This window comes from Rhinatrema bivittatum, chromosome 2, assembly GCF_901001135.1.
Source record: "Rhinatrema bivittatum chromosome 2, aRhiBiv1.1, whole genome shotgun sequence".
Classification (NCBI taxonomy): domain Eukaryota; kingdom Metazoa; phylum Chordata; class Amphibia; order Gymnophiona; family Rhinatrematidae; genus Rhinatrema; species Rhinatrema bivittatum.
Genome location: NC_042616.1, coordinates 762,200,132 through 762,215,332, shown reverse-complemented (window position 1 = coordinate 762,215,332; position 15,201 = coordinate 762,200,132). Strand labels below are relative to the sequence as shown.

Here is a 15,201-nt window from a genome sequence, read left to right as displayed (position 1 = left end):
CCTTCTGCAGCAGTCTGAAGGCTGCTGATGTTTCTTCAACGCGGCTGGAGCCGCCGCCATGCTTCCTGCCTGGGCCGGAGCCGCGCTGTGTCCTGCATGCAGTCCAGGGGCCACCGAATTCTGTCATTGCTGCGCTGTTACTGCCTTCCTGCGGCCCAGGGCTGCCAACGCTGTTTTTATGCGGCTGGAGCCACGCAGTGTCACCCGGCACGGCTCAAGGTCGCTAATGCTCTCCTCGGGCAGCAGGAGCCGCGCTGAGGCACCTCCTGTGCTCAGGGGATCGCTGATGGCATTCTCCATGGCCTGGAGACCACCGAAGGTATTTCTATGTGGCCCGGAGGCCACCAATTTTACCTTGGGCCCTCCGTGTAAGAGATCCTACATCCCCGTCCTTGCCCAGAGCCAGTTGCTGCCAGAAACCTTCCTCCTGTGGCTGGGGAGACTGCCTGGTGCCAGGTCTGTTCTGAGGCCTAAGTTCCAGCGTCGAGCCCTGCTTCTTCTCCTCAGCATTGCAGGGCTGCTGTCCGAGATCCTGCCCCCTCTCCTAGGGGTCAAAGCCGCGCCTCTTCTCCCTTCTTAAAGGGACAGCGAGGGAGGAAGTCCACCAGTGATGGCATCAGGGACTTGCCTTCTCTTCAGTATAAAAAGGTCCAGTCTTCACTTCAACCTTGCCTTCACAAGGAGCCAGTCCTCCTTAGGACTTCTCGTCATCTGCTTCTCAAGGCACTTTGTTATAGGTAGGATCCTGTGTCTTCATGATGTCCTCACGCTCCGTCTTCGTCTTCACCATCTCAAGGTCTGTAGATGTCTTATCTTGATGACTTCCTTATCCGGTTTATCTTCGTCCTGGCAGCGCAAGTCTCCAAAAGGTTCTTGCTTGCTGGAGCTCCTCTGCAGCTGTATTGGGGCCCATGGCACACGAAAATACCAGAGATGGAACCGCTACCGTGTTTCCACAACACAGTCTTTTTAATTGAACCAGCAGATTCATTTGTATATACAAGAATGATTGTACATTAGCCTTCAAATATCTATGTGCAGTAGAACACCTTTTATCTAGTGTTTCATTATGCAGAAACTCCTAATATCCAGAGAATTCCTCTCACAGCTGGGAATCCTCTGAAACCCATAGAATGGCAGGGAAAAGGAAGAAAAAAATGACCTGTGCCTCTGACCTGCTCCTTCTGCTGGCAGCTCTCTCTTCTGCACAGTCCACTGTCTCAGGTCACCTATTTGAACCGTACGGGTTCATCTGCTGGCTCACTGGCTGGCTTACCGGCTGGCTCAGGTCAGACCGTCAGGTAAGGGGGGCAGGTAATAGAGATGCAGGAATTTTACATTCTCTGGAAAAGGATTAGTCCCAAACTTTCTAAATAAATGGTGCTTTATTGTACATAGAAACATAGTAAATGATGTCAGACAAAGACCAAAATGGCCCAGCAGGCAGTGGCATAGCCAGAACTGAATTTTTGTGGGGGGGAGGGCCTAAGGTTAACATGGGTGAGCAGTAGACATACAGGTCTAGGCCCTACTAGTTGTACTCTTATCGATAAACAATGCCGTAGTATGCACCTGACAATGGATTTCTGAGTAGCCTGCAACAGCCCACATACATCATGAGTGAAATATTATAACATTTTAATTTGATTATTTCAAGCACTTACCAATATTAAAAATGCCTTATCTCTATTCATTTATTTTATATTTATTGCATTTTATAAATACACCGTCATGTAAAAAGTAAACAAATACTTAACAGAAAGATCAGATCTGATCATGTAATTAAACAAATATCAATGTATTATTTTATGAAACATCTTTCCAAAAATGCAGAGAATATCATAACACAATAAAACAGCAAAACTCATAATCATCATAAGAACTTGAGATGCACTTCTGCTTACAACAACCCTCTTTTCAGAGGATGTTATGTAGACAACCTACATCTTGTCTCTCTTCGACGGGAAGGCCCTAGCCTGGGTGTCTCCCTTGTGGGAGCGCGGCAACCCAGTTCTACGAAACCTGAGCAATTTCCTGGCTCTCTTCCATACCGTCTTTGACAACCCCTCTAGGCAGGCGGCCTCAGGGGCGACTCTTCTACACCTGCGCCAAGGTTCCTGGACTCTAGCTGAATACGTAATCGAGTTCCAGACATTATCCTCGGAACTCCACTGGGATCCCAGTTGTTTGAGGGCCATCTTCTTGGAAGGACTGAATCCTAGAATTAAGGACGAACTCACAGCCCGCGAGGTACCAGGCTCCTTGGATGCCCTCATCAACCTGACCAGGCGCTTCGACAGATGCCTTCAAGAGCATTCTCGGGAGGTCCAGTTCTCCAGGAAAACGTCTGGTAGCTTTAGACGCCCTCGGCATTTGCCATCCCCCAAAATCAATCCAAGCTCCTCAGGGACCACAGCAGAAGAACCCATGCAACTGGGCCAAGGCAAGCTATCCCCTCAAGAACACCTTAGACGTCAGCAACACAGTTTCTACCTCTACTGCTGCGGCGCTGAGCATGTCCTGGCATCATGTCCAGTGCATCCGGGAAACTCCCAGGCCTAGGATTTGAAGGAGGACTCTTCCTGGGCCTTGCATCACCTGCACCTCCACTAACTCTACCAGTCATTTTAACGATGGGAGACCGCGAATTCCATACCCTCGCCCTGGTGGACTCGGGAGCCGGGGGTAACTTTATCATGAAGACTTTGGTGGAACACCTCAGGATTCCACTCCTCTGTGCCCAGGTCCCATTGGTTCTCTCATCCATTCAGGGTGAACCCCTTCTGGGTCGAGTCACCCACGTTACTACTCCCATTCAGGTCCGCACTGGATTGCTTCAAGTGGAACATCTCACCTTCCATGTCCTTGATCGGTCTATACATCCCATTATGTTGGGACTCCCCTGGCTCCAATTGCATTGCCCCCAATTTGACTGGAAGACTCTTCAAATGATCCGCTGGGGACCAGCCTGTCTGAGCTCTTGTCTTGATAAGGTTTCTTCACTACACTGCTTGACTGTGACCGCCCTTCCTCATGGCCTGCCATCACAGTACGCTTCACACACAGATGTTTTTAAAAAAAAAAAAGAGCCGAGACTCTACCACCTCACTGGCCCTTTGCGCGATTAATCTGCTACCCAGTACCGAGCCACCCCTGAGGCGCCCTTATCCTCTCTCACCTACCGAGACACTGGCCATATCCTATTACATCCAGGAAAACCTAGACCAAGGATTCATCTGCAAATAGACCTCCCCAGCGGGTGCTGGGTTCTTCTTCATGGGCAAAAAGGATGGATGCTTTGTCTATAACACTTAAGGATCGCTACCCGCTTCCCTTAATTTCAGAGCTCTTTGGTCGCCTTTAAGGTACACAGGTCTTCTCCAAGCTGGACTTTAGGGGAGCCTACCATTTAATTCATATCAAGGAGGGTGACGAATGGAAGACAGCTTTTAACACCAGGGATGGGCACTATGAGTACCTAGTTATGCCCTTCAGCCTTTGTAATGCCCCGGCCATCTTCCAAACCCTAATGAATGAGGTCTTCCGAGACTTGTTATATCGATGTATCGTCATCTACCTCGATGACATCTAAGTTTTCTCCAATTCCCTCTCTACCCACCGCCACAGCGTCTCTCAGGTTCTACAGCATCTTAGGGAAAATAAACTCTATGCCAAACTCGAAAAATGCATCTTCGAACAAGAAGCTCTCCCATTCCTGGGGTATATCTTCTCCAGTCAAGGGCTCCGCATGGATCCTCAGAAACTGAAAGCTATTCAAGACTGGCCTCAACCTTCCGGATTGAAACCTCTACAGCGATTTTTGGGTTTCGCTAACTATTACCGTTCTTTCATCTCCAACTACGCCTCCATGGTGACCTCGCTGACTGCCTTGACCCGTAAAGGCGCCGATCCCAAACACTGGCCGCCTGATGCGACCTCCACATTTCTTCGTCTTAAGGAAGCATTTCTCCTCGAACTCTGCTTTCGTCACCCTGATCCACGACGCCCATTTATTGTCGAGGTGGATGCCTCCACTGAAGGAGTTGGAGCCGTCCTCAGCCAATACTTTGCCAATCATACACTACATTTCTGCTCCTTTCTCTCCTGCCAATTCTCCGCAGCAGAGCGTAATTACGCCATTGGCGACAAGGAGCCCCTTGCCATCAAAATTGTCTTCGAAGAATGGCGCCCTTGGTTAGAGGGTGGGCAACACCAGATTATGGTCTATACCAATCATAAAAATTTAGAAATATCTGCATTGGGGTGCCACATCTCAATCCACGACAAGCCCATTGGGCCCTATTCTTTGCTAGATTTGACTTCATTTTATGATAACGTCCAGCCACCAAGAATTTGAAAGCAGAAGTGCTCTCTCTAGCCTTCAACACCACAGATGCACCAGAACCTCCCAGCTTCATCATTGACCCTTCCTGGGTACTGCTGGCTGCCACTATACCCATTCCACCAGGGAAAACATTCGTACCGCCACACCTCCGAAGTCAGGTCTTGACCTGGGTCCGCAGCTCAGGACATCCAGGACAACATCTTCCTCTGGTCGCCCTCTGCAGGTATTACTGGTGGCCTGGGATGCCTAAGAATGCTCGATCCTACATTGAATCTTGCCACATGTGCGCCCACCACAAGAATCCCCCAGGGTTGCCTCGGGGTTTACTCCACCCTCTGCCTGTCCCCAACGAACCATGGACACACATCTCAACAGACTTTATCATTGATTTACCATTGTCTAAAGGCAACACCACCATCTGGGTTATTGTTGACCGGTTCTTGAAAATGGCCCATTTTGTGCCATTACCGGGGTTACTCTCTGCACCTCAGCTAGCCCAGCTATTTGTACATCATATCTTCAGTTTGCATGGTCTACCCAAAGTCATCCTATCCGACGGGGACCCCAGTTCACCACCAAATTCTGGAAATCCTTTTGTCAAAAGTTTGACATCACCCTGGAATACACATCAGCATATCATCTGCAAACCAATGGCCTAGCGGAGAGAACTAATCGGACCCTCAAACAATTTCTACGCACCTACATTAATAACATACAGCAGATCTGCTCCCTTGGGCTGAATTTGCCCTTAATTCTCACCCTTCCGCCGCCACCAGCTCCTCGCCCTTCCAAGTGGTTTATGGCAAGCAACCTCTTCCACCTCTGCCTGTTCCTGTGACCATTCCTTCACCGGCAGCTCAGCTGTCCGCTGAGGAATTACAGCGCCTCTGGTCCTTCACCCAGCGACCTTGCTCAAGGCTAGCCAGGCAGCAAAAAATTCTCAGACCATCATCGCAGACCGAGCCCACCTCTTAGACCTGGCCAGAAGGTATGGCTAAGTATGCAGTTTATCCGCCTGAAGCTACCATCAATGCGACTGGCTCCTTGTTTCATTGGTCCATTTCCAATACTCCGCCGTGTAGGCACAGTAGCCTATCAGCTCCAACTTCCTCCATCCCTCAAAATCCACAACACCTTCCGTGTGTCCATTTTAAAACCACTGGTGTTGACATGGCCATCCAGAGTGCCACCTGAACCACAGCCTCTCTCCTCCGAGGATGACTCCACCTATCAGGTCCGAGAGGTGCTTGATGTCAGGAAACACAGGAGGAAGTGGGAATACCTGCTAGCCTGGGAGGGGTTTGGCCCTGAAGAAAATAGCTGGGAGCCTATCTCCAATATCTTGGACAAGGACCTGCTCGCCCAGTTCCATGCGGCTCACCCTTCCAAATCGAAACCTCCGGGGAGACGCCCTAAGGGGGGGGGGGTATTGTTAGGTATGCCGGCCACGGCCGTGACTGGTCCCCCTTAACTCTTCCGTGGGCATCGGGAATTCTGCAGGGAGACGGCCCTGCCGCGCGCTGCCAGCCTTGGGCTCCTCCGCAGCTACTGCCGTTAAGGAAGCTGCCTCCCACGGCAGTCCCTGACTCCTTCTTCGTGGCTCAACGACACTGGATGCCGTCGCGGGCAGCCCTTCCGGGTTGGGCCCTCCCTGGGCGCATGGCCACACCTCCTGGCCACTCTTAAAGAGCCAAGCACCAATTGAAGCAAGCCAGCCCCTGAGATGACGTCAGGAACATGGGAGTATATATTGGACCTTCCTCTTCATGTTCTTCAACTTGGCAACAAATCTGCTTCGCTTCGGTGAGGTCTTCAGTGTCTTCTTGGTATCGTGTGTCCTGTTCCTGCCTTCCGAGTCCTGTTCCTGCTCCTGCTTTCATCCTCCACTCCCTTTGGATGGATCCTCTGGCTTTCGACCTCAGACCGGCTTTGGTGATTCTCTGGCTTCTGACTCTGGACTGGCGATCGGCAACTCTCTGGCTTCTGACTCTGGACTGGCTATCGGCGACTGTCCGGCTTCTGACCTTGGACTGATTTCTGGTTATTCCATCTTCTTCACAAGGGTTCACCTAAGACCAGCCGACCTCATGCACCTAAAGGCTCAACCCGCGGGGAACAGGGTTGGTATTGGTGAAGCTCCAGCCGGCCCTTGCATCAGTTCAGCCTCGCCTCCCGATGGTGGGGACCTGAGAGGGTTCACCCTCTCAGGTAGCGCCAACTCCCCCTCAGGCAAGGGGTCCACATTCTCCTCCGTCAACAGTACACATCCGTCCCCATGGCTTTCACCGCTTTCAGTTTTCCTAATTCTACACAAGCGCTTTCCTCCATAAAGTGTGGTCTCTACCCCACTCCTGTATGTACCCTTGCCAAACAGCAGCAGTTTTTCTCCAAGGTCTTCTTCAGTGAACACAAAAGTATTTGTTTAGCATTTCTGTTGAAACTGTATTTGCATGGATTTTCTAACACTTTTTTTTTTTAATGTAACCCTGTTGAAAATGACCAATAACCTGAATTTCTGCAATTTCCAGTCATTTTCAATAGCTTTCTGTGCAAGACTATGATCGACCTTCCTCTCCCTCTCCAAGTTTGTACCTGCTCAGTGTACTTTAGAGGGAGTTAGTGTGCCTTCAGATGGACGGACAGATCGAACCAATGTATAAATGTTTTCTGATACATCTTGAAAAGCACTAAAAATGTGTTTATCTCCCAATAAAAGATATTAGGCCTTCTGGAGTACCACATTTAGTAGATGAGCTACCTCCAAATAGAAACTAAAAGTAACCATTTCCTCAGGAGATCAATTCCTGACATCCATAGGGCTCTTTAAAATGTTTACTGGACTATGGATGAAAGCATTCAAAAGCAAGGGTGACCAAGTCCTCTCTGTGGCAGCACTGAATGATCTTAATCAAGACCTGAAATGACTGCAGATGTTTTCCGATAGCTGTGGTTCCAAAAGGTCTGACTTTTATTTACAGGAAAAATACTTGCAAGTTGGGGTGTGCAGGGAAAAAATATTCATTTCATTAGTTGTTTGTCTTCATTTAATACAAACTAAAATGAAAAAACAAAATATTTCTATGATTTCATTTTGGAAACAGCATGAAACATAGTAACATGGTAAATGACAGCAGATAAGACCAAAATAGCCCATCTAGCCCGAACCAGGGGTGATTTTATGAACATCTACCAAAAGTCGATCAAATTCCCATTTGGAACCCAACACTCAATCCCACTGTGTCTCCTTTAGGGTTGCAACTGCCGCTCCATGCATGTTACCCCCATGCCTTCCAAAAAGCACAATGCAGCCATATCACTGTTGCCTTAGGCTGCTGTTGATCACTGAAGGTTGCCCAGTATCTTCATTATCAATCTCTTGCCACTAGGGGATCCTCTGTGTTTATATCATGCTATCCTTGTCATCATCACCTCCTCTGGGAGGGTATTCCAGGCATCCGCCACCCTTTCCATGAAAAAATACTTCCTGACCTTCTTCTTGAATCTGAAACAACAAATTTACAGGGTCATTCACTGAAACGCGATGTGCCGTTATTGCATGCGATAACCGCCGCATCGCGCAACTTTATCCATGTAAATGAGGGAAAGGGGTGGGGGTAGCACCGGAAATAACACCACCTTTTTCAGTGGCGCTATGCGGGCAGAAGTGTGCAGCAGGGAATGATGAATCTAGGCCATTATTTGACCTTTTCATGCATTTCAAAATAAAAGCCCATCCCCATTCAAAATAAAAGCCCACCCTCCACAGTCTGAGTGTACACGGGTTTTAAATAGCTGTGCTGAGCACAGTGGCTTCCACTTCAACATTCCATTTCAGAGTTCAGAGATTTGACAGATGGACTTAAATTTAGAATCACAAACCTCAATCTAATAAAGAAATCATTGATGCGCTTTATTCAAACTCCAGAGTGAAGCTCTGAGATTTTAAAGCCTTTGCTTTCTCCCCAGTTTACCCAAGGACAGAATCTTATTTATTTATTTATTTAGAATTTTTATATACCGACATTCTCGATACACATATCAAATCAGGTCAGTTTCCATTGAACAAAACAGTCGCTGTTAAGGCATTACATTGAACAAAGTTTTTTAGAACATAAGAACGTAAATATTAAACAGAGTTTCTGAACATAAGAATGTGACTATTAAATAGATATCAATAACATGTCAAACAATGTTCAAAAGCCGTAAAAAAAATATCTACAATAAATAGTAAAATAAATTGAGTGTAGCAGGTAACAGTGTACAAAGTTGAATGGTAAGACCTGAGCCTAACGAGAGCTAATGAACTAGAGCATCTACAGTGGTGACTTTCATAACCTGTGGACTGTCCGTATAAGGCGTGATCAGGCGCCTTATACATCTTATAGATCTTCTGACTCATTCTCTTCTGAAAGCTTCCCTTTTTTAGAAGGTTCTACCATACAATAAGATTTCACATTCTCCTTAAGGTGTGTGTGTGTGTGTGTGTGTGTGTGTGAGTGAGTGTGTGTATGTGTGTTTGGGGAGGGGGATCTCCTTTTATTCACTGTTCCAGCTGGGGTTCCACATTCCTCCCAGGAGCTCAGGGCTTCGCTGGGAGTCTGGCATTCTCCCTCCAGCCTTTCCTCCAGTGGATTCCCTGTTTATCAGCTCAGCTCACTGCAGCCTCTCACTGTATGCCGTGTCTGAACTCCAGCTTCCGTCTGACATGCTCCTTGTAAAGCACGCTCTTACCTTCCCTGTGTGGGTAATACCTCTAGGACTCAAAATGCAGGAGTTCTGGGAACATACCTTGCAGCACAGGTACTGCACAAACTAGAGGAAAAACTTGCAAACTGACTTCTGGCTTTTGAGGAATGTACTTTAAAAAAAATTCCTCTTGTTCAGTTATGATTTAAAAAAAAAAAAAATTGTGCCTTATAAATATACTCTTCATTTTTTTCAACAGATCGACCTCCAGACAATAAAAGAGAAATTCCATCAGATGTACAACAAATCTTTGGCCAGCGCCATCAAATCTGATACATCTGGTGACTTCTGCAAACTACTCCTGGCACTACTGCACTGAAAGGAATCACGCCCCACCTCTGTGAACCGGGGCCAGCGATGAGAACCTAGCAATAAACAGTCAAGTTTATTTTCATATGTCATGTAAATGTAGTGTCTGATATGCCCAGAAATGTACCCAAATGTTCTTATAAAAGGGAAAAAAAATCCTTGAAATCTTACTGGTTCTTGTTTCAGGATTAATGTGAAGAACAACTACTTTGATAGTTCTGGTTTTCTTCCAGTTAATAATTTTGTTGAGTCTTTTTCAAAGGAAAAGTTAGAACATAGACATATCTCGCGCGCAGTACCAGAAAATTTAATGCCAAAGTTGCATATTTCTATACTATGTGGGATTAATTTTCTGAACTTGAGTCCATCAGTTTGGAGGACAGATGTAAAAAAACACGGTAATGTTTCTTTCCAGGAATTTGCACGGAGTTCTCAAAAGGTGTTGGAAACCATAGTACAATTCTGGTTGCCGCATCTCAAAAAACATATAGTTGCGATAGAGAAGGTACAGAGAAGGGCAACCAAAATGATAAAGGGGATGGAACAGCTCCCCTATGAGGAAAGGCTGAAGAGGTTAGGGCTGTTCAGCTTGGAGAAGATAGCTGAGGGGGGATATGATAGAGGTCTTTAAAATCATGAGTGGTCAAGAACGGGTAGATGTGAATCGGTTATTTACTCTTTCGGATAACAGAAGGACTAGGGGGCACTCCATGAAGTTAGCAAGTAGCACATTTAAAACAAATTGGAGACAATTCTTTTTCATTCAACGCACAGTTAAGCTCTGGAGTTTGGTTAGGGCAGTTAGTGTTGCTGGGTTTGAAAAAGGTTTGGATAAGTTCTTGGAGGAGAAGTCCATTATCTTTTATTAATCAAATTGAGTTAGGGAATAGCCATTGTTATTACTGGCATCAATAGCATGGGATCTACTTAGTATTTGGATACTTGCCAGGTACTCGTAGCCTGGATTGCTCACAGTTGGAAACAGAATGCTGGACTTGATGGACTCTTAGTTTGACTGTTGCGTCCGTCGCTGCTCGATGCCCTCACTCCGCCCTCTCTACCTCTGTGGCGACTCCCTCCAGGTCTGATGGACGGCTACAGCCGCAGCGTCTCCATGCCATCTCCCTCCGGCGTCCCCGGACTGACTCAACGCTGCGGATCCGCCATGTTGCCTGATGACGTAGGGCGCGCGCGTGCACTCCAACTAATGTACCAGCAAAGGCGCGAACCTCAGGGGCGTCCTCCTGAACTGACGTCATCCACTTCCAATATAAAAGGTCTTAACATTTGCTAACAGATTGAGTTAGCAAGGACAAGAATACGGACTCGGATACCAATTGTCCAAGCAACTCTGCCTCCTCGGACTTACCAGGGTTACCCGCTCCTCGGGGGCCTCGCTCTCTTTTCTTTATTTCAGACTAGCCGTTAAGCCCGTTAAAACGGGTGAGATTCCATCGTTCAGACCGGCATGGTTAGAGCCGCTCTGTTCTCCACAACTTCCCTTTTCCTTCCATCACCTCCCACCTCCTCCACAACCCTTCCCTCTCCCAGCCCCGCTCCCCACTCTTTCTCGCTCCAGAATTCTTCCCCCCCACTGGTCAGGCATATCCTCGGCCCTTCCGCCCCACGCACCCCCTTCCGGCCCCTCCCGCTCCCGCAGCCCGCCTCCACCCGCGGGGGCGCGACGCCACTGACCCGCCCACGGACGCACAGCTCGCCTTCCTCCCGGCTCATCTCCCTTGCCGCCCGCCCACCGCAACCCCTTCTCTCCCTCAGCCCTCCTCCACTCCCTTTTTCTGTACTCCACTTTACCCTCCCCATTTACTCACATCCTCTTCCTTTCCCTCACCTCCTCCACAACCCCTTCCCTCTCCTCAGCCCTCCTCCACGCCCTTTTTCTCTTCTCCACTTTACCCTTCCCACTTACATCCTCTTCCTTCCATCCCTTCTCATCTTCCTATCCCTCCCACCTCCTCCACAACCCATTCCCTCTCTCTCAGCTCTCCTCCACTCCCTCTTCTTCTCTCTGGCCCGCCTGACACTTAACCGCCGCTGCTGCTCCTCCATTGGAGGTCTCCGGGGGGGTCTCTTTCTCTCACGCGGGAAGAAGCAGAGGCGGCGGCACAAACACAGAAATGGGAGGTCTCCGGGGATCTCTCTCTCGCCGTGCGCGCCGCCTCCACCGGGCTCGGTGATGAGGCGGCGCGCGAGAGAGAGACTCCCGGCGACCTCCTATTTCTGTATCTGTGCCGCCGCCGCTGCTTCTCCCCACGCGCGACAGAGAGAGACCCCCCCCCGGAGACCTTCTGTGCTGCCGCCGCTGCTCCTCCTCGCCGCTTCCAAGACAGCCGTCCACTGGGCTCCCCTCTGACCGACGTGCTCTCACGCATGCGCAGTAGAGCTGCTCTCTACTGCGCATTTGCAGTACGTCGGTCAAGCTTCATTTATTAGGTTGATTGCAGATAGGAACCGTTACTCGCTCCTCGAGGGCCCATGTTCCTGAACACTCTGAAGGTTCTCTACTGCCTGGAAGCTATCGCAGATACAGACATTTGTGAGTTAACATCGCTCTCTCAGAGCTTTCCCTGGAACCAGGTATTCGCTCCTCGAGGGCCTAACCCTTTCCAGCTACTGAGCCTCTTTAAAACCTTATGTGAGATTGGTTATCTAGTTCTGGCTATGAACATAGCATACCCTGTCTACTCACTATCTATAGTCTCTCTACAGCTCAGCCACCCTGGGATCGCTGTTCCAGTACCTGCCGGGCATATCAGCTCACTACTGCTACCTCTGGTGGTTCTACTATCCTGACTAATAAAAGAACTATCTGTGTCTGTCTCCATAACCCAGCCTAGCCAGTGGTCCCTCTCAGGATATCCTCCTGGGGGTGCTGTCATCTGCCATCGGCCCAAGGATTCACCTATCTACCTTCCTCTACAGCTGAGTGCCCTCTCCAAGCACTCCACTGGTACAGATTGCTACTCCTTCCATCAGGGACCTTCAGCAACAATTCATAACAGATTGTCATCTACTTCCTTTACAGGAACTGAGCATATCAGATTGCTAACTCCTCTTTCCACAGGAGTAGATTCTACAAGATTGCTATCTCCGCAGTCCATACCGAATCATAACAGATTGCTAAACTCCTCCCTTCTAGAGGAGTAGTTCCTAACAGATTGCTAACTCCTCCCACCAAGGGAGCTGAACCCTAACAGATTGCTAACTCCTCCCTCTCCTGGAGGAGAGCATAACACTGACCCAGTATGGCATGTTCTTATGTTCTTATAGTCTTCCTTTTGTACACAGAACTGTGGCAACACTGCCAATTGGTAGTAGGGCTCTGCATTCCCCCACAATATTTTGGAGGGACAAGCACAAGACCTGAGATGGTAATTCGGTTGCCATACAAAAGCAGCTGCAAAGCCTATACCATCATGACAAATGCTTCCGGCGGTTTTAATGACATGGACAGAGACTCAGGAGAGTGTAACATTTATAATGCTGGAGAAGAGACACTTAAGAAGTTGCTCTGTTTATCTGAATCAATAAATAGATTATGGGCAAATACTAGAAAGTTTCTACCTCAGCTGAAAATTTGAGCTTTCAGGCTTTTGGCCACTCAGATCTGGCTTTGCTGTGGTTGAGATTTTTCGGTTGATGGATTCAACACTCATACCACCTCATTAAGATTCAGGTCATCTGCTTTCTATGTTACTTACCCCACAGAGCTTGAACTATGGCCAAATGCTTCCCTTCTCTCATACATAACCCAGACTTGTTACACACCTCCATCCCTTCTTCATGTATTCGATGTTGCAGCTTAAAAGAGGTTCCCCATAACTGGGACACAATTGTACATCCACTGAGCTCTATAAAGCAAATTAGCTTAGGGTGACCAGATAATGCCACAGGTAATAAGGGACAGCTTTTAACTTTCCACATCACTGAATCTGTATTTACAATTTGTCTATGGAAAAGAGGACTCCAAGTCTATAAGTGCCATGTTATAAAAAAGAAGAAAAAGAAAACAGAACTGGTTCATACTGTCCCATATAATATGGAGCCATCGGGCCATCTTAAGTTTGCTTCCCCTAGTTAAGGCAACAGCTGGTATGCTCCATATTCAAAACAGAAATATTCTAAGGGCTTTGTTCAACAAACATTATTTCCATATGAACAGAAAGGGGGAAAGTCTGTTTTTCAATTAGGGGGTTAGGGCCAGTTATACTCAAGGGTTTTTCCCATTTTGTGAATATGAGACAAAAAAAAAAAAAAAAGCTTAGTATATCTGTCCCTGAATGGCTAAAATATATTTACATAACACCTTTACTTAGAAGTAAGGTTAGAACAGCAACAACATTTGTGTGGTCTCTAGGTTAGCTATGCATATGTATGAAAGGTATAGGTCATGCCCTAAAAACATTGACACCTACCACAAGACCCAGATTTCCCAGTAGGCTGTGTAGGCCCATGCCTAGGAGTGCCAGGGTGAAAGATGCGCCTATTCCTCCACGGGCCAGCCCTCTCTCTTAAGCCTGAGAATCAGCAGAAGGTCCCACTGAACCCACTCAACTTAGAAGCACAGGAACGGACTGGTAGCATTGGAGTTCAGAGGGATCTGCCACCGGCCTACCCCTGCACCTCTAAGAGAGCTCGTCTGATGGGATACTGCTACTAAAAGACAGGAAACAGAGAGCAGGACTAAATAGTAGGTTTTCTCAGTGGAAAAAGGTAAAGGGGTGTATCTCAGGGATCTGTACTTAGACCAGTATTTTTCAATATATTTATAAATGTTCTGGAAAGGGATACGACAAATGAGATGATCAAATTTGTAGATGACTCAAAATTATTCAGTTTAGTTAAATCACAAGCGGATTGTGATAAATTGCAGGAAGACCTTGCAATATCGGAAGATTGGGCAACCAAATAGCAGATTATATTTAATGTGGACAAGTGCAAGGTAATGCATAAAGGGAAAAATAACTAATTCTGTAATTACACAATGTTAGGTTCCATATTAGGAGCTACTACCCAGGAAAAAGGTCTAGGTGTCATAGTGGATAATACATTGAAATCATCGGCTCAGTGTGCTGCAGCAGTCAGAAAAGCAAACAGAATGTTAGGAATTATTAGGAAGGGAATGGTGAAAAAAATGGAGAATGTCATAATGCCTCTGTATTACTCCATGATGAGATTGCACCTTGAGTACTGTGTGCAGTTCTGGTCACTGTATCTCAAAAAAGATATAGTTGCACTGGAGAAGGAACAGAGAAGGCTCGACCAAAAGGTAAAGAGGATGGAACAGCTCCTATATGAGGAAAGGCGAAAGAGGTTAGGGTTGATCAGCTTGGAGAAGAGACGGCTGAGGGGGAATATGATAGAGGTCTTTAAAATCATGAGAGGTCTAGAATGGGTAAATGTAAATTGGTTGTTTACTCTTTCAGATAACAGAAGAAGGGCTAGCAAGTAGTACATTTAAAACAAATTGGAGAAAATTCTTTTTCACTCAACACACAATTAAGCTCTGGAATTGGTTGCCAGTGAAATGTGGTTAGTGTAGCTGGGTTTAAAAAAGATTTTGGTAAGTTCTTCAAGGAGAAGTCCATTAACTGCTATTAATCAGGTTGACTTAGGGAATAGCCACTGCTATTAATTGCATCAGTAGCATGGGATCTTCTTAGTGTTTGGGTAATTGCCAGGTACTTGTAACCTGGTTTGGCCACTGTTGGAAACAGGATGCTGGGCTTGATGGATCCTTGGTCTGATCCAGTATGGCAGCTTCTTATTTCTTATGTACTGAT

At 47.3% G+C, this 15,201-nt stretch overlaps 1 protein-coding gene across 2 annotated transcripts in view; it reads left to right on the top strand.

Moving 5' to 3' along the window:
- Nucleotides 1-9,558, top strand: part of ANXA13 (annexin A13) — a 128,198-nt gene extending 118,640 nt beyond the window's left edge. For both annotated transcript variants that reach the window (XM_029591982.1, XM_029591983.1), the window contains one exon: nucleotides 9,291-9,558. In XM_029591982.1, the coding sequence (XP_029447842.1) occupies nucleotides 9,291-9,410 (120 nt within the window). In that variant the 3' untranslated portion in view covers nucleotides 9,411-9,558. The remainder of the gene's footprint in view (nucleotides 1-9,290) is intronic.
- The last annotated feature ends 5,643 nt before the right edge of the window (nucleotides 9,559-15,201 follow it).